Source organism: Medicago sativa, chromosome 8 (assembly GCF_051527215.1).
Source record: "Medicago sativa cultivar Bolivia chromosome 8, Bolivia_mono, whole genome shotgun sequence".
NCBI lineage: Eukaryota > Viridiplantae > Streptophyta > Magnoliopsida > Fabales > Fabaceae > Medicago > Medicago sativa.
In genome coordinates this window covers 42,840,631-42,865,555 of record NC_140756.1, presented here as the reverse complement: position 1 = coordinate 42,865,555, position 24,925 = coordinate 42,840,631, and the positions used below count along the sequence as shown (strand labels likewise).

The window sequence follows — 24,925 nt, the reverse complement described above, 5'->3', positions numbered from 1 at the left end:
TATTGTTATTTATGACTATTGTTTCTGCAATTGATTCTAGAATCTAGAATGGGTGTGTTAAAATGGCTATTGTTATGACTAGTGTTGAAATGTTATGACTATTATTTCTGCAACTGAATCTAGAATGGCTTTATGGTTTTATGGTCATGTTCATGTGCACTTTTACATATAACTTGCTTCTGTTATGCACTTGGAAGAGTCTTGTGTTAACAAGATTGAATACTTCCTTCCCCTCCCTTTCTCTTTTATCTATTTCAGTTAATTTTCCGAATAGAGAATAGAGGATGGGTACATGATCCGACAAAAGAAAGTGAAGAATTTCCGAGGGGTTAATATACTCACTTAATTTCTACCCAAAGAATTTCTCTTGTAGTCTCAAGCGCAGTCGATTCATTGGTGACGAAGAGTCGACTCTTACTCGTTTCGTAGGGAGTTTGGTTCGAAGGAAACAATATGCTCCAATTAATCTCACATCTTGGAAAGATATGCCTGCTAAGAATAAGAATAACATGGTTTTGCAAATAGAGGTATTATATTAACAATATATTTAAATAATTATGTACCCAATTTTTTTTTATCACTAATGATGTATTTACTTAACATATCTATATATGTGTAGAAATTCTTTGGGTTTGATCCTCCTATGAATGAGACTACAAAAGAATATCTGATACATGAGATGAATATGAAGTGGAAACAATGGAAGTGTTCTATAAAAGGAAAGGCATTTGACGCAAGTAAAACGGAAGAAGAAGTTGCAAATGCTTTACTAGATTCTCGAGTTGAACGAAGTCAATATCGTGAATTGGTTCATCATTGGTTTTCTGAAGAGGCACAAGTAAGTCAAATTTAAAAGAGATATTGTCATACTATAAAAATCTTCGAACTTGGTTCCTTCTTTCGACTAACATTATGTTGTATCAATTGTAGAAAGAAAGTAAAATGAATAGTCAGAATTGTAAAAGATATGAAGATATTCATTGCATGGGTACAAAAAGTCTCCCAAAATTGATCAATGAGAAGGTTAGTTAATATTTGAACTTATAATTGAATAAATTGTATTTATAAAACAAATTACTTATAATTTCATTTGTTTGGTATTAGAAAGAAAAAGCCAAAGGAGTGTCGCCTACACGGAAAGAGATTTACATTGATACACGTACTCGTAAAGATGGTTCAATTGTTAATGTACATGCTGCAAGATTTATAGTAAGACTTTCTTTCGTTGATACCTTTTTTGATTCTATAATTTATACTGAAACGATATGTTAAATCAATGAAATTGGATCCTCGGCTGTTGTATAAAATTGAATGTTGTATACAATTGAATTATGACCGTAAGAATTGGAACTGGTTCAATTGTTCTGTTTTAATTGTTCTGAATTATGTTATGATTGTGACATAAAATTGGCCTTGCTTATTCAATTTTAATTGTTCTGTAACAATTAATCTGGTTCAGTTGTTCTGATTGAATTTTGTTCTGAAGTTTGTTTTGCAAGTATAGTTCAGTTAGTTCCCTTTGAATCATTTTTATGATGCCATTCAGGTGGGGAATTTTGTTATTTATATTGGCCTCATTTCGGATTGTCTTGTCATGATTCTGTGTGTTTTTATTGTTGGTAAAATTGAACTAGTTGTTACAAATAACTGATATATTCGAATGAGCGGTCCCTATTCGAATGACCATCCACAACCATTACTTTGATCCTGCTTATTCTGTTTTAATTGTTCTGGTTCAGTTGTTCTAATTTAATTATGGTCTGAATTTTGTTTTAAATTAATTAACTCTGTTTTGAATTCTGTTCTGAATTATGTTCAATTGTTCTATTTTAATGAACATTTCTGTTCTGATTATGACATAAAAATGACCCTTTTCAATTGTTTTGATTGTCATGTTAATGAATTCTATTTTAAAATGTATTCTTATAATCTATATATTTTATAATTTTTCAGGAAGAACTAAATAAACATAATAATGAGGCAGAAACTTCTCAATCGGTTGGGACACAAAGTCATATGCCTTGGAAGAATGACATTTATTCCCGAGTAAAAGGAGCTGAAAAGAGGGGACATGTGCGTTGTATAGGCAATATTCCCAAACCTAAGAAATCAAAAGCTTCTTTGTCTGAAAATCAAAAAATTGAGGGATGAACTTAAGAAAATGCGAGAAAGTCAAGAGAGGACAAATGTGTTTATAGCAAATATGATGTCAGTGATACAAAATCGATTATCTCAAGAAGATTTGAATGATATTTTACAAGCTGCAAAACAGGTATATTATATAATTGATATTTTACTTTTCGAGTTCAGATTTCGAATATTATGATAACATGAATTAAGTAGAGTTTGTAACATATTTTCTTTTTATTTTTAATAGGCCTCAGATGATGCTAGTGCTCCAATCTAGATAAATTTTTCAAGTCGATGCAGTGATGAAGACGGAAGAGGGGAAGATTAGAAATTGTTTTTATCTTGGATATGTTTAGGCTCATCTAGTGTTTTTTTTATTTAGTATCTATTTTTGTGTTGGTTATTATATAAAATTGACATTATTTTGTTATTTGATATGTTCGTAAGACTTACTACTTTGATCATATAATTGAAATTTTCTTTAATGTTGCCTTAAATTTTGTGTAGTGCAATAAAAAAGTATTGCCGAATATATTATTTTTTTGGTCAGGAATTATTGTGAAAAATTTATTATTATTAAAAAATATTTATATTAGGGTGAATTTTATTTAAAAAAAAAAGAGAGAACCTATAGCAACGGACAGTTTGGTCCTATACCAACGGATATGGAGGTTGACTAAAGCTATTTAATAGGTGTAAAATGCCGTTGCTATAGCTCCTGAATCTATAGCATCAAGCTAATTTTCCGTTGGTATAAACTATTGGGACGACATTCTTGCCGTTTGTATAAGCATAATATCCTAGACGGTAGCAGGTGGGCGTTGGTATAGTTTTTATGACCTATACCAACGGCTTTTGAGACCTTTACCAACGGTTTCTGCCATTGCTAAATGTCAAGTTTCTTGTAGTGATTAGGGTTTTGAATGAAAATCAAAGGGGAATGATTTTTATAATGAGGGAAAATTTGTTGAATTGCCTCGCTCTCGGTTTTTTCAATTGGGCCTAGGTAGGTGTGTTTTGAGTTAGAATAAGCAATCAATACCTGGGATTTCCAGATTTGAATGTTTTCTTCAGCCAGAGCTGGTTCTTCTGAAAACTATGCATTTCCAGCTTGCATTGGCACCGAAAAATTGAGCAATCCTCGTTCTAACGTTGTTTGAAGCAACGGATCTTCTAATTGTTCGTCATGATGAGGATATCAAGAGGTTTGCTGGTCGTTAAAATGAGAAGTGATCTAGGTTTGAAATGCAATGTGTTCTTTCGCAATTAAAAAAAAACCTAAATTGCAGGTTTAAGTGGGATTATGAAGAGCATGTAAACGAAGTAATGTTCCTTTTTATAGGCCCTGATTCCAAACGTGTCAACGACGTTGGCAGTTATTAAATTAAAGAAAAGATTGTAGTTCCAAAGTATGGAACGTGGCCCACTAGGTGGAGTCTAATGACGCCATTAAAAGGTTGGTTTCAACTACCTTTAAAAATTCTTACTGATAATTTGGTCAGTTTTCGACCAGAGAAATATGCTCATTGAAGTTCAAAAAATGTACTCTTTCTTCTTCTATCTGAAGCATCAGCGAAAAAGACATTTTCTGGGGGGGCAATTTGTTAGCCTGTATTTTCAACATGCTATAATAAATGTGGTCAATGAAGTTTGACCCATATTTCGAAGAGATTGAAGCAAGCTCAAGTCTCAAGTTCGACAGTCGAAGTGAAGACCAGAAGATTGGTTGATCGAAAGAATGGTTCGACGGAGCGAAGAAGATGTCGAAGAACGGTTGGCATCGAAGAGAGGAGCTAAATGACGATTTCTCGTCGAAGAGGCGTTGTTTGGAAGTCAAATACGCATGTAGCAGTTATTAGCAGTTATGTCCTAAACGTGTCCGTAGGCAGTTACTTAGTATAAGTAGTATTTTCCTCTATGGAAAAAGTTGAGAAGAAAAAGGAGAAAATAAGATGGGAATTATCTGATAGGGTATTGTATTATAATGGAATAAAGAAGAAAAGAGTAGCCAACTTTGAAATTCTTGGTAACATATGAGCTATCTTGGAAAGTGAAAATGAACCCACGTAAGATACTGGAGGCAAGGACACCGCCCAAATTAACCATTCCTACTGTGTTGAATTAATTACTCTATATACAAGGAGGTTGATAGGATTTGAGAATATGAATGTTAACAATCTTGAGCCGCACAACTTGCTTTATGACTTGTAGAATAAAATGTGCATGAGAACAATAACAATCACGTTGGAAACATAGAAATGAGGTTTGGGTATATTAAATGTCATCATTCAGCTTCTTGAGGTACATGCATCGGCAGAATGCAAAGGTTTGTGGGAGGGAAATTTAAAAATTGAACTAAGCTTGCTGAGTAGGAAAGCACTAACGAAAATTGTACATGCATCGCACCAATTTCATTCCTATCATCTTGCCTTTTTATTTTTACAATATTTTGTACACTTATTTAATACTAAAAAAATGCATCGTACCAATTTCATGCCTTTTTTTTTACAATATTTTATACACTTTTTTTTAAGGAAATATTTTGTACACTTATTTAATACTTAAAAAAGATGCATCGCACCAATTTCATTCTTATCCTGTTGCCTTTTTTTTGACAATATTTTCCACACTTATTTAATACGTTTACAAACAGAATACCCTAATGAACCAGATTGGTTATCACTAGGATGGGAAGATACGTCATTGAGGGGAGAGTCATTTCTGGAAGTAATGTTGGTGATCAGGTTTTTGTACCCAGGGTATCTCTATCGCCTTCAGATGTCAGGATTCCCTTTAAGTTTCAACGAAGACAATTTCCTTTGACCATATCGTATCATTTGCAATGACAATTAACAAAAGTCAAGGGCAGTCGCTTAAACATGTTTGTGTATATCTACCAACACCTATATTTTCTCACGGACAGTTGTATGTTGCTGTTTCAAGAGTTACATCTAGAGAAGGACTAAAGATATTGATCACTGATGAAGATGGTGAAGATACCAATGTAACGTCTAACGTCGTATATGAGGAAGTATTTCGCAATGTGTGATGAAACTACATGCCAATGTACTAAAAATTTCATATTTCTTTTACCGAATTATTGATAGGAATACCGAATTTTCTTTTATAATATTTTCAGATTTCATACATTTTATGAAGTGTTTTATTTTGTCTACTATGAATTATCACGTTTTATTTTTTTCACCGTTACCAATTATATATTGCATTTTATTATTCGTATGTCAATCCCTTTACAATAAACCTGTGCGGAACTCGGGTCAAAAATCTAGTATTTGTTTAATTTCCATCAATTCCCATCATAATTGTTTTGATTTTGTAACGTGTCGATGCACTTCCTTAATCAATATCTTCATATTCTTAAATCAGCCTCATACTCTTATGTTCATCCATTCACACAATTTTGGTCTGAAACCTTATCATAAATATGTTTTCTTCTATCATTTCAATCAAGATCCTAATTGTAAGATATATCATGTGAAGATTAATTTTTGTTCTTCGTGAGTTTCAAACCAACATCTCCATTCACCCTCATTTTCGTGAACCACCTAAAGGTATCACCTTTTCTTATACTTTGTTTGGTCCCTTGTCTATTTCTACATTTCGTTTGTTCCTAATATCAAAATTTGTTCTTTTGAAGTTTTTGAACTATCCTTCGTTCGAGCAACTCACGAGACTAACCTTTGCTATTAGGAAGAGAAAAATCACCAAAAGGTAGGGGCGGTATTCCGTACAATTATATATTCATAATCTCATAAGCTAAGTTGAACGTAGAACTTTTATCCTAATAAGAGGAGAAAACTTGAATATAAATAAAAGAATGTAATATATATTTTTATTGCATTTCATGTGTGGTGGAAAAGTCTCATCTTTTGTAGCATGGCATGACATTTTGTTTGAGTTCCTCATGTTGAAAAAAAAAGATGATTTAATGAAGGTTTTGAAAAAAAGTTTGAATTTTGACTAAAGTTGTGAAAGTGATGATGATTTTAAAATATTATACATCATGCATAGCATGACATATAGTTGTGTCATACTCCCTCCGGTCATATTTATAAGCAAAAATCACTTTTTTAGATTCATTGAATATTTAATGTATTTGGTCTTTATATAGACTAGATACTTTAATCATTCAATGAATCTAAAAAGTTGTTTTTTGCTTATAAATATGACCAGAGGAAGTAGGTGCCAAATGGGGCGATTATCATTGTGCCAATTCGGGCGATTATCATTGTGCCAGTAGGGGCGATTTATCAGTGTACCAATTGGGGCGATTTCTTATTTTGTCAAATGGGGTGATTTGTCTTTCGGTGCCAAATGGGGCGATTATAATATTATCCCAATTGTGGCGATATCCGATCATGGTCCAGTTGCATCTGATGCATCATTTGCATAAAGTTTGTATTTTAATTTCTGTTATTTGTATTGAGCTTTTGACTTCTATATGGTGAGGGTTTTATTGTTCTTCTTATCTTGTGTCTTTATGTCTATATGATTGTATTTTTGTGGTTTAGGAATACTGACCCCTTACAACCAACATTTTATGTATTCCTGAGTTTGAAGATTTGAAGAAAGAATGATGTTAAGCTTGTACGCACGCGGGGAATAAATTTGGGTTTTTCATAAATTGTAATTTAAAATATTATTGAGGTTTATTTTAATTTTTCTGTTAACTCCTTAGAAAATGAGGATGTTATTAGATAATACTCAATTTAATGATTAATTTTTAATATTTTATTTTAATAGTTACCTTCTAGATATCTTTTCTATTAATTTTCTCTTGTTAATTTATTTTTAAAAGCAATTATACTCATGTTTTCTAAAGAATAAATAATATTTAAGTAATGTCTTGGATTAAAATTCGGGTGTTACACTATCCGCACACACACAAAGGAGAAACGAGTAAACAAACCATAAAGTATGAATCTGTGTACCAACCTTTTTTTACTTTCATTTACTTCAATGCAATTTCTAGTTTAACTCTTTAGTCTAACTCTTTCCTTTTTTCCTTTAAATCCTTTCTTTTTTAAAGCTTTTGCATCGATCCATTGAAGATAATCTCGACGGGTCTCACTCTGTTTCTGAATTTCAACGGTTATATTCATAGTTCGCTAGAATAGTCACCAAACACGTTGAGCAATCAAGTACAAACGGTTTTGAGATTTGTTGGCTGATCTCGCTCGCCCTTGTCTTAAAACCAGTTCAGTAGTTTACCAAAATTCAAGGTAAACAGCACTGGTAGTCACCTTCTGATCAGGTACGATCAGAATATATTTAATTGAGAATGATGAAAATAGTATTAATTAGAGTTGCAATTGAAAAAAGTAGTTAATACTATATTGAAAAGTGAAATGAATCAATTATTTAATTTTTTTTTGCAAAATGTCTTGCTTATTATGGGACGAAGGGGTATATTATTAATTCAATGAGTATAAACAAATGGTAGTGTCGAGAAGGATCTGGATCCTCTCCTGTAGGGTCTGTCCAGCTTTATTTATTTATTTTGACAAAAACAAAACGATATTCATTCATTCAAATCGATAGAATACATCAGAATCAAGATCGCTAAAAACGTAAAGGATGAATCTGCAAACAAACTCATAGCACCCAAGTTAATAGCATACAACGGCAAAATTCCTACAAATAATATGCTAAAATCTAAAGGAAAATGATATATTGTACGACAATTTTGAATACGTAAAAATACGGACACGTGAAAACTTGTAATTGCTACGAGCTGCAGTTTCTTTGTCCAAAAAAAAAGATTAAATTAAATAAAGGGAAAAGCTAACTTGTGCCCTTAAGGCACAATATAAGAATCTTAAAATAGAATTAAATAATAGATATTGCATTGGAAAGATAAGTTTTTAAACTTTTAAGGTTATGAATGCATAATTTCCAAAAGTAAATTTCTTTATTTAGTTTCTTATCTTGTGCACTTAGGGCACAAGTTAACAAGACTCTTAAATAAATAATACAAACCCTTAATAGAAACAGAAGTGCCCACCATTCACCAAGACAAAAACAGAGAAAAGAACCCATGTTCCCCACTTCCGCCGCAATTATCTCCTCTTTCCCGCTCATCGAAGAATCTGATTGAAATTCAATCTCAATTGTTGTGATATAGGGTCGTCGTTCTCTTTTTCACGCTATTGTCTCTTTGAATCAGGTCTCATATTCATTCTCATGTAACTCTGTTTTTGCTTACCATCATAGCTTCCATTGATTCATAGCACTAAAGCAGAGTATTTCAGTTTTAATTTACCACAAGTAAGTATTTTGTGTATTTGTTGTTTTTATAGATCATTAGAAGGAATTTTATGCCGATTTATTGATTGTTCATTTACTTAACTATGTTAGTCAATTAATATAGGTTTTTTTTAATTTGTTGTATTAGTGCAAGAAGGATTTGAGTCTTGTGATGAATTGGAAACTAATGATTGTTTAGAAGCAAATGGTACTTGTGAAGAAGAAACACCTTGTGATGGGATGTCATTCAGATCTGAAAAGGAAATTACTGAGTATTACAAGAATTATGTTGAACGGGTGGGTTTTGGAGTTAAGAAAATAAGTTCAAAAAAAAGGAGATGAGGGGAAAATGTATTTTACTTTAGCATGTAGTCGAGCTAGAAAGTATGTGAGTCGCTCAAAGAATCTGTTAGAGCCAAATCCTATAACTCAAACGCAATGTAAGGCTAGATTGAATGCGTGTATTTATTTAGACGGAACAACTAAAATTAAAAGTGTTTTTTTTTATAGCATAATCATGATCTCAGTCCAGGGAAAGCAAGGTATTTTAGATCGAACAAGAATATAGGGGCACGAATGAAGAGGAGGTTAGAACTCAATGATCAAGCTGGGATTAATGTAAGTAGAAATTTCCGATCCTTTATCGTTGAAGCAGATGGGTATGAAAATCTCACATTTGGCGAAAAAGACTGCAGAAATTACATAGACAAAGCAAGACGACTACGACTTGGGATAGGAGATGCTGAAGCAATACAAAAATATTTTGTGAGGATGCAAAAGCAAAACAATCAATTTTATTATGTGATGGATGTGGATGATGAAAGTCGGTTACGAAATGTGTTTTGGGCAGATGCAAGATGTAGGGTTGCATATGAATATTTTGGCGAAGTCATAACTTTCGACACCACTTACTTAACAAATAAATATGACATGCCTTTTGCTCCTTTTGTTGGAGTAAATCATCACGGTCAGTCTATGTTGTTGGGTTGTGCTCTGTTGTCAAATGAGGATACTGAAACTTTTACTTGGTTATTTAAGATATGGTTGGAATGTATGCATGGACGTTCTTCAAATGCCATAATCACTGATCAAGACAGAGCAATGAAGAATGCAATTGAGATTGTCTTTCCGAAAGCTCGTCATCGGTGATGCTTATGACATTTAATGAAAAAGATTCCAGAAAAGTTTGGTAGCCACTCTGACTACGAGTCTATCAAAACACTTTTGCATGATATTGTTATGATTCTTTTACCAAAAGTGATTTTATGATGAGGTGGGAAAATATGATTGAGTGTTACAAACTACAGGATAACAAATGGCTGAAAGGGTTATTTGTTGAGCGACATCTTTGGGTCCCTGCATATGTAAGGGACACATTTTGGGCTGGAATGTCAACTACACAACGAAGTGAAAGTATGAACTCATTTTTTGATGGATATGTAAGCTCAAAGATAACATTGAAGCAATTTGTTGAGCAATATGATAATGCATTGAAAGATAAAATTGAAAAGGAAAACATTGCTGACTTTCGTTCTTTTAATACAGTCATTTCTTGTATTAGTCACTTTGGATTTGAGTTCCAATTCCAAAAAGCATTTACCAATGCAAAGTTTAAGGAATTCCAATTGGAAATAGCTTCTATGATGTACTGTCATGCATGTTTCAACAGATTGGAGGGTTTGGATTCAATATTTTCTGTTACAGAAAGTAAGAAAGTATATGACAAGATGAAAGATATTGTGTTCATGGTGTTCTTCAATGAAAAAGACTTTGTGTTGAAATGCACATGCTGCTTGTTTGAATTTAAAGGCATTTTATGTAGGCACATCCTTTGTGTGCTTAAGCTCATAGGGAAAACAGATTTTGTGCCATCTAATTATATTTTGGCACGGTGGAGGAAGGATATAAAGCGGAGGTATACCCTTGTTAAATGTGGTGTTGATAATTTGGCTTTTATGAATTTGCTTCAACGAGGATAAATAGTGAAGATGAGGATAAATAGTGAAGATGATTTAGTGAAAGTGATGAACATGATTGAAAACATGAAAATTGAGTTACCATGTAATGAAACATCTCCTAGAATTGTAGAAGAAGATTGTTCAGCTCAAAACCAAGCTACCATTCTTGATCCTAAAGTAGCTCGAAGTAAAGGGCGTCCTCCTTCGAAAAGGAAGACTTCTATAGTTGATCAGATTGTGAAGAAGAAGCTTGCACAAAAGAAAACTAAAAAAAGCAACCAAAAGAGTAAAAATATTCAAGTTCAAGAAGAGGTGAGTGTGAAATTTATAGTATTTATTGATATTATAGGTATAATAGTTGAGATGCCTAATTTAAGAATTTTTATGGCAGGGCCAATGTACATCTAGAGGTCGAGAAATTGAACACGAAGTGTTTTACAGATCTCAACTTGGTGATAGAATTAGCACACAAGAGAGCATTCAAGTAAACAAATCATATACTAGTCATGCAAATCAGGTGCAAATATAAGATTCATTGGTCTGTCTATTTCTATGTAAATATTTTAGTGTGAACATAGTCCTAAATGGTTGAATGGTTATATACTACTATTTATGTAGTTGAACATGGTAGTGTGTGTCTGTATATACGTCTGTGTGTGTCTAATTATAGTTTTTTCTATGACAGGGACTAAGATTGCATGTAGTTCAAAATACTACAAATGAAGAGTTTCTTAGGTATCAAATTATTGATGGGACTGGGACACAAGATAGTATTCAAGTAAACCAGATTTCTTACTTTCATTTAATTAAAAATGATTGGCTTTTTGTTATTTGAAATATTCAATATGATATTGCATACTAGTTATCTAAGTTTTTGCATGTTAATATCTATAACAGAAGCAGAACTATGTTTGTAGCAGTGAGAATGGTAGTGTGAATACTTTAGCTCCCTTTAATCCAAATCAAGAACATTTTGGTCAAGTAAACAAGGTGCAAATATAGATTTTGGTATTGTTTTGATTTTATTTGAACATTTTTATAATGAACATAAGTGGTTAATTATATATTCTTTGTAGGCTCCTTATTACTCTCAGGTCACAACCCATTATGTTACTTGTTCTGATTTGTTACAGGTATTAGTTTGAAGTCTTCTTATTGTATGAAAATATAATCTGTTGGTTTTTTATTGTGTGGGAATACAAGCAAAATTTAATACAAAAAACACTAATCCCTTTGTCTCTTTTTCTAGGAACAACAACACATGAAAGATCAGCACAATAATCATAGAGACGCAAGTTGAATGATCCAGCCATCAAAAGACATGAATAAGACACAACTTTTGGATTTTTTTAGCTTTATTTTGTGTTGGAACTTGGATATTTTGATTTGTAAGGATTATCATGTTATTGATGCTGAAAGTAATATTACTTAAAGAATTTTCTGTCACATTTTTTTACTTGGTTAGGCTTGTTTTGTTTTGTTTTGATGTTATGACAGTTGGGGTTCTGCTATATCAGTCCCTGTTGTAATTGTTTTCTGCTGTCCACGAGTTTTAGTTATGCTTCGCACGCGCTCGTTGTTAATAAATTTGTAGATTCTAAAAAAAAAACTTAAAAATTTAAAGCTTGAAATACATAAAATGATGTGTCTGCAATTTTCATTCGATGAAATGTATAACATAGATTTGAGTAATATTACATTACATGGATAGTCTTAATAGAGACTTCTTTCATGGTCACATAAACTTTCTAAATATCAAAAGGTTCCCTAACTAGAAGAATGATTTAGACCATACAATTGCTTTTGAACCAATTCATCATAATCTCATAACTAAAGTGCAAGTAGCATGTCCACCAAAAGCTGTGTAGATATCAGCCACATACATCAAAGATTGCAAAATCTAGCTCCAAAACTTCAGTAGCAACATTTTATCTGATATGGAGCTTTTCCATTTGCATATCCTTTCTTTGTGCATCAGCTCAAAACCAGTTGGCAGCATAGGCCAGCAGTGCTTGCACTCATTCCTTACCACACTTGCTGTTTTAGCATATCCCATCAGTACCATAAGCTGACCATAATCAATATCTTGTAATAAAAAATATATTTAGAGCAAAACAGAAGCAAATTTGTTAAAATTCAGAACAGCAAGGCACACTAATTCAGAACAACAGTAGCAACAGGCTTACCAACACCATAACATAACCAACAAAACGTCGGCAATTGACACCACCACACGTTACCTTATCAAACAATCACTCGAGCACACTAATACCATTTGTAATACATACAAGCCAGTTGGAGAATATCCAATCATGCACCTATTTATTGACCTCGACGACAATGGTGCGTTTGGTGACAAGGTATTAGAGATATGAATCCAAGCTTGAACAAACACCAATAACAAGTAACCATTGCACCAATATGTGATAGAAGCAATAAGCACTACTCAATCCACAATCCGCAATAAGCAGTCACTACTCAATTCACTAAACCTTACGAATAGCCTTGTAACAACCTCAACTAACTAACTAACTAAGTAACAAACTAACTACTAACAAATCTTAACTACTTTAACTACTCTAGTAGCCATTATTCTATATCCTAACAAACTATGTTGCAATAGCACTTAGAATACATGGATGAAACAAATTGCTTTCCCAGGCTTTTGATCTTCATAGTTTTATGTCTTTCAGAATTCTACAGTTAAGAAAGATGATGCACCGTGTAACCATTGCTGGAAAAACTGAACGCAAAAGCTTTATGTTTTCTGTGAGGACTTTCCACAAACACCTGGCACAATAGCCACAATCTGCAATTTCAACACAGTTCATTTCTGAAACAGACTACTCAGTACAATACAGCAGTAAAACTAGGTAGAAGATCGCATATCAACGATGCAGAGATTGGGGGTATATATATGTGGACAATTTCTTAACATACCTCCTGATTCACAAAGGCGAGAGCACGGAAAGAGAAGACGAAGACGATGATTCACAAAGGCAAGAGCACAAAAACAAGAAAACGACGACACCGCTAGTTCACAACAAATGAGAGTGAATTCCAATCAGAGTTTTGATTCGCGGGAAAGGAGAAACAATTGCGGCGGAAGTGAGTGGCGAACGTGGGTTTCATTTGAATCAGTTTTTTTTCTTAATTAAAAAAAAATCAGAAACTGAAGCGCGTGCAAAATAGATGCAAACACGCGTCCGTGAAATTCCGTGATTAATTTTCCGTACTTAATAGCACTTCTGAAATCTAAATCACCAGAATACTCTTGCTTTTGGATCTGCAACGTTGACGTCCAAATCATTGATTGAATCTGTGATAGACTGGAGCTAATTTTTCAATATGAACCAACGAACCCCGCAACAAGATGCCAAATCAAATAACGCCGCACAAGATGACGAACAACACAAGGTCACACTCAGACGGCGAAATCACAAAAAAACACAACAGAAAACACTTGATATTTGTGAAAATCACTTACTTAGATTGAAAGAAAGGGGCAAAAAGATGCATAGGGGTGATTTTAGGTCAAAAATGACCTAAAACCACCCCTCCTCGATGAGTGAAAGAGAAGGAAAAGTTAGAGAGAAGTTGGAGTTTCAGTCCAGCTTTATGTTATGCACTAATTTTGACCTTTGATCTTGTCCTTACCACTCTTTTTCCTCTTTTGTCAACACCGTTGGATCAAATCCAACGCTTGAAAAGTGCACATGTGGCAATACCAAAACAGCAGGAGGTGATATGTTTCCGTGTCGAGAATCTCAATCTGTAATAACATTAGTAAAAAACAGTAACTTCTCCCTCGCAAAAAAAATTAGTAAAAAAAGTAACTTTCATCTATCAATAATCAATTGCGTATTACTTTTCCCACCCTATGCCTTTCCTCGCGCGCCCTATTTTTTTTTTCCAATTTTACCCCTTGTCCGGATTTTGTTTTCCGGATTTTATTGTTAGAAATTTGCAGATATATCCGGATTATATAATCTGGAATAGTGTTTTACCAGAACTTTTGCAATTGTAAGGTCTACAATTCGTAAAAGAAAATGAAAATAAACTAAAAAACATAAATAAAAACACACAAACATAAAAACAATTCATTTTATTAACATATGAACAATACATTACAATAATTTTCAAGCTTTCAAGCTTTTTAAGCTTATTACATAATATCCTAGATCTATTTCTAATCCTATCCTATTACACAAGCTATACCAGTGGCTCCAGCTCTAACTCCAGACACTGATGAAGAGGAAATAGGGTGGGAGGAAAGAAGATGGCGGGGAAGAAGAAAATCTGTTGGTGGGGAGACAGAGGGGGCATAGGGGCCTCTAGGGAACAAGAGACCATGATGGTCAACATGACACCCAGACAAACCCACCTCAGATTCAGACTGACCCCTACCCTATTGACCGATCATATGACCCCTGATGGATTTCCAAAGAGGCCTCTTTCTATGAAAGGCCAATGATGGAAACACGTCGTTGTAGAAGAGGAAAAGAGAAGAAAGAAGAAGGTGTGAATTTTTTTGAGAAAATGAACCATATTTATAGGGGAGGGGGGATAAAAAAACGTGTGGGAGGCCATCAATGCCGGTCAAAAAATGTGTTTTTACACTTGACCACCGCCCAAAATGTTTGAAAAACATTTTCTTTGTGGTGCAGACCACCGGCCAAAACTTCTGGTGCAGTCCGGAAGATATAATTCGGATTACACATGCACTCCGGATTACGTATTCCGGAAAAAGACGATAATGGGGTGTCCGAAAGTGAAACTTGGGACATTGTGTATGGTGAGGGTTGGTTCGGATTGTATAATCCGGATTGCTTCAGTATTGGATTCTTCTATGTGGCCCGCATTGCACCAACAATTTTTGTGGTCCACAGCGCCCAAATACCTCTATAAATAGGGGTCCCTGTTTTCATTACAAGTAAACTACACCAAAAAAAAAAATGGAATTCCCTGGCTTTGATCCGAACACCAAGCTAGGGGCAGTCTAGTACAATGGTTGAACACCACCTCATCTGTTTAGGATTCGCAAAGATGTCACCCTCTCCGAGCTGAAGGATAAGCTGGATCAACTCAACCGCAGAGACACTAGGATGGTGGTCGGTGTCGAATATCAATGTCCATTGTCCGACTCAGCCGGATCTCTTTGCTTCAGCCTGATGAAACTCACAAACGACGACGACGTGAGAACCATGTTCTCTGTCATTGGTCAACACAGCGCTAGAGGACCGATCGAGTTGGACGCTTCTTTGGTTAGATCTACTGAACAAATTCTGAAAAGTTTGCACCGGCCCAGGAACTACGAAGAGATCAGGGCTCTGCTGGAGGGACTAGAGGAGGAAGAAGTTAGTTTAAATGATCCATGATAATGTGTTATGTTTTAATTAATCGCGTGTTTTATGTTGTTTTAATTGCTTGTTAGTAATGTGTTGTTGAATTAATATTTAATTTTTAATCAATTTTAAATTAATAGGGCCTACTTCTTATCTCTTAGTCTATTAATGTGACAATATTCTGAGTGTTATTACGCTTTTAAATGATGAATTTAATTAACTTTGATAGAACTCAGGGGGAGCTTACAAAACTCACCTTAAAGTACTATTAGACTCAGGGGGAGCTTACAAACCTCAAACCCTTAGTTAACTTGTTAATTAGATTAACAACAATTGCACATTTTAAATACTATTGTTTGTCATCATCAAAAAGGGGGAGATTGTTGGAACAAAATGTGTTTAACAATAAACCTTTGAGAGTTTTGATGATAACAAGGTATTAAAAATTGTCAATTGGACTAGCTAATATTTGTTCAAGTGTACAGGACCATAGACAAAATTTGACATCTTAAAAAGGTTCTGAATGAACAAAAGAGAGCTAAGGAATCAACAAAAAGGAAGCTTAAGGTGTCTGAAGAGAAGTGCTCCTGAAGACAAAAGTGCTCCTGAAGACAAAGTGCTCCTGAAGTGATGACGTCATCATTAGAAGCAAGTTCATCAGAAGCAAGATCATCAAAAGCAAACTCATCAGAAGCAAGATCACCAGAAGCTGAAGTTCCTCAGGAGATGCAAGACTTAAAGCTTCAAAAGTTGTTTAATGGATTTAAACTCGTCTAAGCATTGCAGAAGACTAGAAGTGTGAAGCAACGGTCATTTTGAGAGGATTTGAAGGCATTGGATGCTTATCATCAAAAAGTGTTGACAAAGTACAATTGTACGAAGTGTACAACCACTAGCTCCACTACTCTGTTGTGTCTTTGCTACAAGACAAGAAAAACAGCTCTGCCTGCAATGATGTTCCTTCACAATGGGAATGGTTTTGAAATTGATCCTTCATAGGACAACTACCATATCAAGCAAAAGATCATTGCTGATTGATTAAAGCTTCAAACGACTCTTTTTGATGTGCTGGCAATTCACAATGTCTCTTTCACACCTCTAGATAAAGGAGTGAAGACTTAGAGATTGGCATTAGACTCAATAACAATTTACAAGTGCCAAAACTCTGCTGAAATTGTTCTACATTTCAAAGTTCACTTAGAATTTCTGTTTCAAAGTTCATATCTTAGAAATTCTAGAGTCTTAAGAGTCTGTATCTGATTTGTATTGTCAACAGCACTGATTGTATATCAAGTGTTCATCCTCAAACATTTTTCTTTGTAATCTTGTTTGATTAGAAGTTTCTTGCAGCTGTGCTTGAGCATTAGAAGTCTCTTAATTGTGTTCAGGAGCATAGGAAGTCTCTTGCTTGTGTGCTTGAACATTTGTAATCAGATATTACATTTTAGTGAACTCTCCTTGGAAGTGCAAGGGGGACAGGACTACTTCCGGTTTGTGGAAGGAACCTGTATAATTGCTTTGTGTCTTTCTTCTCTCTCTCTCTCTCTCTCTCTCTCTCTCTCTCTCTCTCTCTCTCTCTCTCTCTCTCTGTGTGTGTGTGTTTTTATCCGCTGCAAGTTAGTCCTGAACATCACTTCAGAAGCAGAACTCTATTTGCTTCTGACCAGTGTTTTCAGCTTAGGAGAAAACGAAGAAAAATCTAACACAATTCAACCCCCCTTCTTGTGTGTTTCTCACCTTCATTCTCTATCGGGCTTAGGGATGTGCCGATTTTAGTAGTTTGATGAGCTTCAGGACCAATGAAGACTTCTTTTAAATCTTTGATGGGCTTTAAGCGTTCTTCTTGGAAATCTTCTCCGGGGTCGAGGTCAATCATGTTCACTTCATGTGTTTCCTCGTTACTAGACTTCTTCCTGGTTTTTTGTAGTCGTAAGCTGTTGTGATAACAGTCTCTTGTGACTTTTTGGTCACCTCTGATGGTCTCGACCTTTCCATTGTCCAAAGGATACTTCATGACTAGGAATTTAGTAGATAGAAATCCTCCCAAAAGATTAAAGGATGGACGACCGATAATAATATTATACGAGCTTGGCGAGTTTACCACGAGATACCTGACGCGGATGGTTTTTTCTTGAGATCCACATCCAAAAGTTGTCTTGAGAGTGATGTAACCCCGCACGTGAACCTGTTCGCCTGTAAAGCCTACCAGCGTCCCTTTGAAAGGTTGTAGTTGCTCAGGGTCCAGGCCTATTCGGTCAAACGTGTCGTAATATAGGATATCAACAGAGCTTCCTGGGTCTACCAATACTCTCTTCACATCCCATTTAAAGATTTGCAAAGTAATAACCATGGGATCGTCGTTGTGTGGTATGACGTCTCTATAGTCTTTGGTTGTGAAAGAAATGTCAGGTTCACGATCAGATGTTTGTTCACCGTATTCTTGGCATAACATCACTTGTCTTACGTACTTCTTAGGAGATGAACTTGACTCTCCTCCTCCTGAGAAGCCTCCTGAGATGGTATTTAGTGTGTGTCTCTTTTCCTCGCCTATTTCTTCTTTTTTGCTATCTTCTTTTCGCCTGTTCTCGCCCCTCCTTTCTTGAGCGTATCCCCTCAACTTTCCATTTTGTATTAATTTCTCGTTTTCTTGGCGGAAATGTATGCAATAGTCAGTGTCGTGTCCCCTTATTTTGTGATACTTGCACCATTTGTCTTTGTCTCCCCCATGGTGGAGAACCGTGGCAGTGCTGGTTCTGGGATTAACTTTGTTTCGTAGACTTCTTTCATGATGCGCTCCATGTAACACCCCGTTTTCCCAATATAAAAATTTCATAAAATAAATCAGAGTTTCTCAACACAAACGGCTATCACATTTCTTTTCATTAAAGCATAACGGAATTAAATAAATATTAATCCTTCGAAATCCAACAACGTAATATTTAAAACTTCGTAGCGGAATAATTCAACATCTTAAATAATCTTTGGCACATGGGCCTCAACATAAAATCTCATAAAATCTTAGTTCAACAATAATTCTTAAAAACTTCAAAAATAATACGTAAGAAACAGAAAGCAACAACAAAATTCCCATCTCATTACGTATCAGAGCACCTAAGACACACACTTGTGAGAGAGTCCACTCACGACTGCAACTAATCTTGGTTACCTGCAAGTTACCCATACGAAGAGCAACATTTTCAAGCAGAAGGGGTGAGATTTCACAAACAACAATATTAAGCATATGATGCATCAATTACATTTAACAGCATAAACATCATAAACATATCATAATAATAATCATGTAAAATAATAGCATCATCATAAACAACTTCGCAATCAATCATCAACATCAACTTCATAATCAACTTAATCAACTTGACGACTTTGACTCGACTATGCAACTTCAACTTCTTAATTCATCTTGACAATGCAAATGCATGTGGTACCAATCCAGGGCATCAAGCCCACAACATATATGAGCGTAAAAAGGCTCTCAGGGCATCAAGCCCCCAACATAATTGAGCAAAAGCTCCAGGGCATCAAGCCCCCAACGTATTTGAGCAATGGCTCCAAGGTATCAAGCCCCCAACTTGAATAAGTATGCATGGACTCAACTTCTTACAACTTGAAACATAATGAACATCTTATATGACTCCAATAATTTGGACAACATCTTACTACTTTACAACTTAGACCGATATTTACAACTCTATGATATTAATAGTCGACAACAGCAGAACAACAACATAGGCAGCATATAACAGTTCTTATATATCATATCATCATTAAAGAATGAACCACATCAACATAAACATTGTAAATAATATATATATTACATATTTAAAACATCACATTACTAATAATATTAATCATCTTAATTCAGGCTTACTGTACAACTTCTAACATCATATATAACTTTCATTCCTACCCCAAGGTCGTCTCATGACTACACGTTCGAAAGGTTCGCAAGGCAACAATTCAAGGCAGCCTACCACTAGTTAGACTCATCACAACATAGGTTAAATACTCTTAAACACCTTAATTGAACTCATAATACACAAGCTTTGAAGTTTGGAGACAATCCATAAGTTTTGGTTTAACTTAGAAATAGTTATGCCGAATTTTCATAAAGTTTTACTAAGACCCATTTGGAGTATTTTCATCATAACTCAAAATCCAAAAATCATTTTTGATCCAAACCAAGACCATTAGAAAGCTAACACAATTATCTAAAACTTTCATGTTTACACCTAAGACAAATTCAAAACGGAAAAGGGTGAAAAATGTGAATGTTTTCTAGATTGGCCCGATAGAAAATTGGTGGCCGATTTTGACAAATTGGGGGCCGATTTTTACGTAACTAAAACTGGAAATTCAGATCAGAAATTGGTGGCCGATTTTGACAATTCGGTGGCCGATTTTGGGCTTCTCAGGAGTTCAAAAATCAGTTTAACAATGCGTTTTTCACTTAAGAATCACTCTTAAATCCCAATTTTCATCAACCCAAATTCCAAAATTGATAGAAACATCTACCTATGATTATTCTATGAACTGAACACCAACTGGACATGGATTTGATAGACTCCTATTCAACTAACAACCTATAACGACTTCAAACCCTAATTCTCAAATTCTCACAAACTCAACATACAACATGTTAAATCTAATTATCAGAATTACAGACTTAATAATATTGAATGTTAGTCTCACCCTTACCTTAGAAAGATGAAATCGTAGCTCTCCCATGTCTTCTCCTCTTCTCTAGTCTTTTCTCCCTTTTTCACCAAAAACTGATCGTACGTTCTCCAACTTCTAAACCTAACTTCTCCTATTTATATCACCTCATCTATTTTATCTTATTTCTTCTTTCTACCACCAAACTTTCTAAATTCACAAAATAATCCATCAACTTAATATTTATTTTATTTTCAAATCTTATTTTATTAAATAATAAATAAGTCACAACATCTCATAAAATTCTCTAAAATCACATAAATCACACCAATCATATAAATATAATCTAAAACTCATTAAAATAATCAATTAATTAAAACGTGCGTTATAACTCTCCCCAACTTATAGAATTTTCGTCCTCAAAAATTTTACCTCAAGCAAACAACTCTGGATAGGACTCCAGCATCTTACTCTCCAGCTCCCACGTCATGCTTTCACCAGTCGCTCCGTTCCAAACGACTTTCACAAGAGGTATCTCTTTGCCTCTCAACTTCTTCACTTCACGACCTTCGATACTCACTGGTAAGGTCTCAACCGTAAGGTTATCTCTAACTTGCACATCATCTCTTTGGATCACATGAGATGGATCCAGAATATACTTCCAAAGTTGCGACACATGAAACACATTATGCAAATTCGAAAGATGCGGTGGTAAACCCACTCGGTACTCCACCGTTCCAATTCTCTCCGATATCTGATACGGACCAATAAACCTCGGAGTCAACTTCTTTGACTTCAATGCACGACCAACACCGGTCATGGGAGTAACTCTTAGAAATACATGATCTCCTTGAAACTCAAGGTCTTTTCGATGCTTATCATGATAACTCTTTTATCGACTCTGCGATGCTTTCATCTTTTCTTTAATCATCTTTACCTTCTCAGTAGTCTGTTGAACAATTTCTGGTCCTAAAACCACATTCTCACCTAACTCAAACCAATACAACGGAGTTCTGCACCTCCCACCATACAAAGCCTAAAAAGGTGTCATTCCAATACTAGAATGGTAATTGTTATTGTACGTGAACTCTATCAATGGTAGGTGACTATCCCAAGTTCCACCTTGCTCAAGTACACAAACTCTCAACAAGTCTTCCAATGACTGAATCGTTCTTTCCGACTGACCATCTGTCTGTGGATGATACGCCAAACTCAACCTCAACTTAGAGCCTAAAGCCTCTTGCAAACTCTTCCAAAATCTGGAAGTAAACCTTGGATCTCTATCAGACACAATGCTCGAAGGAACACCATGCAGCTTCACTATATCTCAAATATAAATCTCTTCCAACTGAGCTACAGTAAAACTAATATTAATCGGAATAAAATGAGCCGACTTCGTCAATCTATCAACAATCACCCAAATAGCGTCATTCCCTTTAGGAGTGTTCGGCAAACTCGTCACAAAATTCATGTATATACTATCCCATTTCCACTCGGGCACATCTAAAGGTATCATCAACCCAGTAGGTTTCTGATGTTCAACTTTCGACTTCTGGCAAATCAAACACGAGTATACAAACTGTGCCACATCACGTTTCAATCCAGACCACCAAAATAACTTCTTCAAGTCATGATACATCTTCGTAGCTCCCGGATGAATACTCAAGCTACTTCTGTGACTCTCTTCAAGAATCATCTTCTTCATCTCATCATTGTCAGGAATACAAATCCTACCTCGAAATCTCAAAACACCTTGATCATCGACTTTAAAGTTACTATCTTCAGTCTGATTACTAGCAACTAACAAGTCTACAAGCTTGACATCCACTTTATATGCTTCTTTAATACTTTTCAAGAAATCACTATCAATCTTCAGCATTCCTAGCTTCACACTCTGAGGTGACAATTCACAAACCAAACCCAGGTCTCTAAACTGTTCCAGCAACTCAAATTCTTTAGCCATCATAGCAGACATATGTAAAGTCTTCCTACTTAAGGCATCTGCAACCACATTAGCCTTACCCGGATGATAATTCAACCCAAAATCATAATCTTTCAACAATTTGAGCCACCTTCGCTGTCTCATATTCAATTCCTTCTGATCAAACAAATACTTCAAGCTCTTGTTATCACTAAACACCTCAAATCTCGAACCATACAAGTAATGTCTCCAAATCTTAAGCACAAATACAACTGCAGCTAATTCAAGATCATGAGTAGGATAATTTCGTTCATGAATTCTCAACTGTCCTGATGCATAAGCAACCACTCTACCAATTTGCATAAGCACACCACCTAAGCCCAACTTAGACGCCTCACAATACATTACAAAAGGTTCATCGGACTTCGGTAAAATCAAGATTGGGGTCATCGTCAAATGCTTCTTCAATTCATTAAAACTGTTCTCACAATGAACATCCCACACAAAGGCTTTACCTTTACAAGTCAACTGCGTTAACGAAGTGCTAACTTAGAAAATCCTTCTATAAATCTTCTGTAATAACCAGCCAATCCCAAGAAGCTTTTAATCTCCGTAACCGACTTAGGAGTCTCCCATTGTGATACCGCATCAACTTTAGACGGATCTACTGTAATACGAGTACCAGAAATAACATGGCCAAGAAAACTTACCTCTTTCAACCAGAATTCACACTTTGACAACTTAGCATATAGCTTCTTCTCTTTTAGCACTTGCAAAACAATCTTCAAATGCTCAGCATGTTCTTCTTCAGACTTAGAGTAAACCAAAATATCGTCGATGAACACAACCACGAAGCGATCCAAAAATGCATGAAAGATGCGATTCATGTACTCCATAAACACGCCAGGTGCATTTGTAACACCGAAGGGCATCACTTTATATTCATAATGTCCATAAAGTGTTCTAAATGCCGTCTTCTGCATATCTTCATCTTTCACTTTAATCTGGTGATAACCCGATCTCAAGTCAATCTTGCTAAAAACATGTACACCCACTAACTGATCCATCAAGTCGTCAATGCTTGGAAGTGGATACATATTCTTTATAGTTACTTTATTCAACTATCGATAATCAATGCACAACCTCATACTACCGTCTTTCATCTTCACCAACAATACCGGCGCTCCCCAAGGTGAAACACTCGGTCTTATAAACTTGTCAATCAAATCTTCCAACTGTTTCTTCAACTCAGCCAACTCAGAAGCCGACATACGGTAAGGTGTCATAGACACATGCTTCGTTCCCGGAACAAGATCAATTGAAAATTCAACTCCCTCTCCGACGACACATCAAGAATCTCATCAGAAAAAACTTCTGGAAAATCGCATAGCACTTGTAGCTTATAAATCATCGCTTGATTCTCAACAGACAAGGACGCCATCAAGGAAAACATCATAATTCCATCGCGTTCTAACTGCTTTAGCTGTTTAGTAGACAAAAACTCTGCTCCACTTTCTTCTTCAACAGAAGAGAAATACACCGACTTACTAAAACAATTAATGTGTACATGGTTGTACTCTAACCAGTTCATACCATGGATTACATCCATTCCACTCAAAGGTAGACAAACCAAATCAATTTCAAAATCTCGACCAAACATAGACAAAGGACATCTTAAACAAACCAGAGAAGTGGTCACTGAACCCTTAGCTGGAGTTTCGACAACCATCTCTCCATTCATATTTGACATAGCAAGACCCAATATGACCTTCCTCATTGCAATTAAAACACACAACATCCTCATGCTTACACTCGGTAAGCGTATGTCCCTTCTTGCCACAACGGAAATACCGTTTCACATCTCTAGTACAAGCATTACTTTTATGGCCTTTCTAGCCACAAGTGAAGCAACCAATCTCAGCAACAACATCATTCTTTCTCAGCCTCCTCTCATCATTAACTTTTTGTTTTCCTTTATCAGCAGGAGCACTGTAAGGCTTCAGGGGACTCTGCTGACCCTTACTTCTCTTCTCATTCACTATCTTGTAATGAGCTTTCGAGTCTTCCTCATAGATTCTGCAGCTGTGCACTAGTTCAGAAAAGTTACGGATCGTTTGGTAACCAAAGGCCCATTTGATGTCAGCACGCAAACCATTCTCAAACTTGATACATTTGGAGAACTCAGCCGTCTCAGCAGTGTAGTGCGGATAAAACTTAGCCAGCTCCATAAACTTTGCAGCATACTAAGTCACATTCATGTTGTCTTGCTTCAGCTCAAGAAACTCAATCTCTTTCTTCCCGCGGACATCCTCCGGGAAGTATCTGTCTAGGAACTCTCTCCTAAACACAGCCCAAGTAACAACCACACCATCTTGCTCTAAAGTAGGTAGAAGACTCACCCACCAGTCATCAGCTTCCTCAGTCAACATGTGCGTACCAAAATGCACCTTTTGATCTTCCATTCATTGCATAACACAGAAGACTCTCTCAATCTCTTTGAGCCACGTCTGAGCTCCATCAGGGTTGTACCTTCCTTTGAAAGTAGGGGGATGATTCCTAGGAAAAGTCTCTAACATCCTAACCTCAACATTAGCGCTAGCACCAGCATTAGGATGTTGCCCCACAACTTG

At 35.5% G+C, this 24,925-nt stretch overlaps 1 protein-coding gene and 2 pseudogenes across 2 annotated transcripts; all 3 read left to right on the top strand.

The window, feature by feature from the left end:
- The first annotated feature begins 62 nt into the window (after positions 1-62).
- LOC146899278 (uncharacterized) lies at positions 63-2,560 on the top strand (annotated as a pseudogene). Its single transcript, XR_015023190.1, has 7 exons — positions 63-91; positions 317-527; positions 620-838; positions 931-1,023; positions 1,105-1,209; positions 1,954-2,272; positions 2,378-2,560. The product of XR_015023190.1 is annotated as an uncharacterized LOC146899278 (transcript).
- A 5,972-nt stretch (positions 2,561-8,532) lies between these two features.
- Positions 8,533-10,661, top strand: LOC146899277 (protein FAR-RED IMPAIRED RESPONSE 1-like; annotated as a pseudogene).
- On the top strand, positions 10,386-11,655 carry LOC146899276 (uncharacterized). The gene is made up of 6 exons (XM_085736737.1): positions 10,386-10,667; positions 10,747-10,839; positions 11,041-11,133; positions 11,253-11,336; positions 11,432-11,488; positions 11,605-11,655. The coding sequence occupies exons 1-6, from the start codon at positions 10,386-10,388 to the stop codon at positions 11,653-11,655; spliced, it is 660 nt and encodes a 219-aa protein (XP_085592863.1).
- The last annotated feature ends 13,270 nt before the right edge of the window (positions 11,656-24,925 follow it).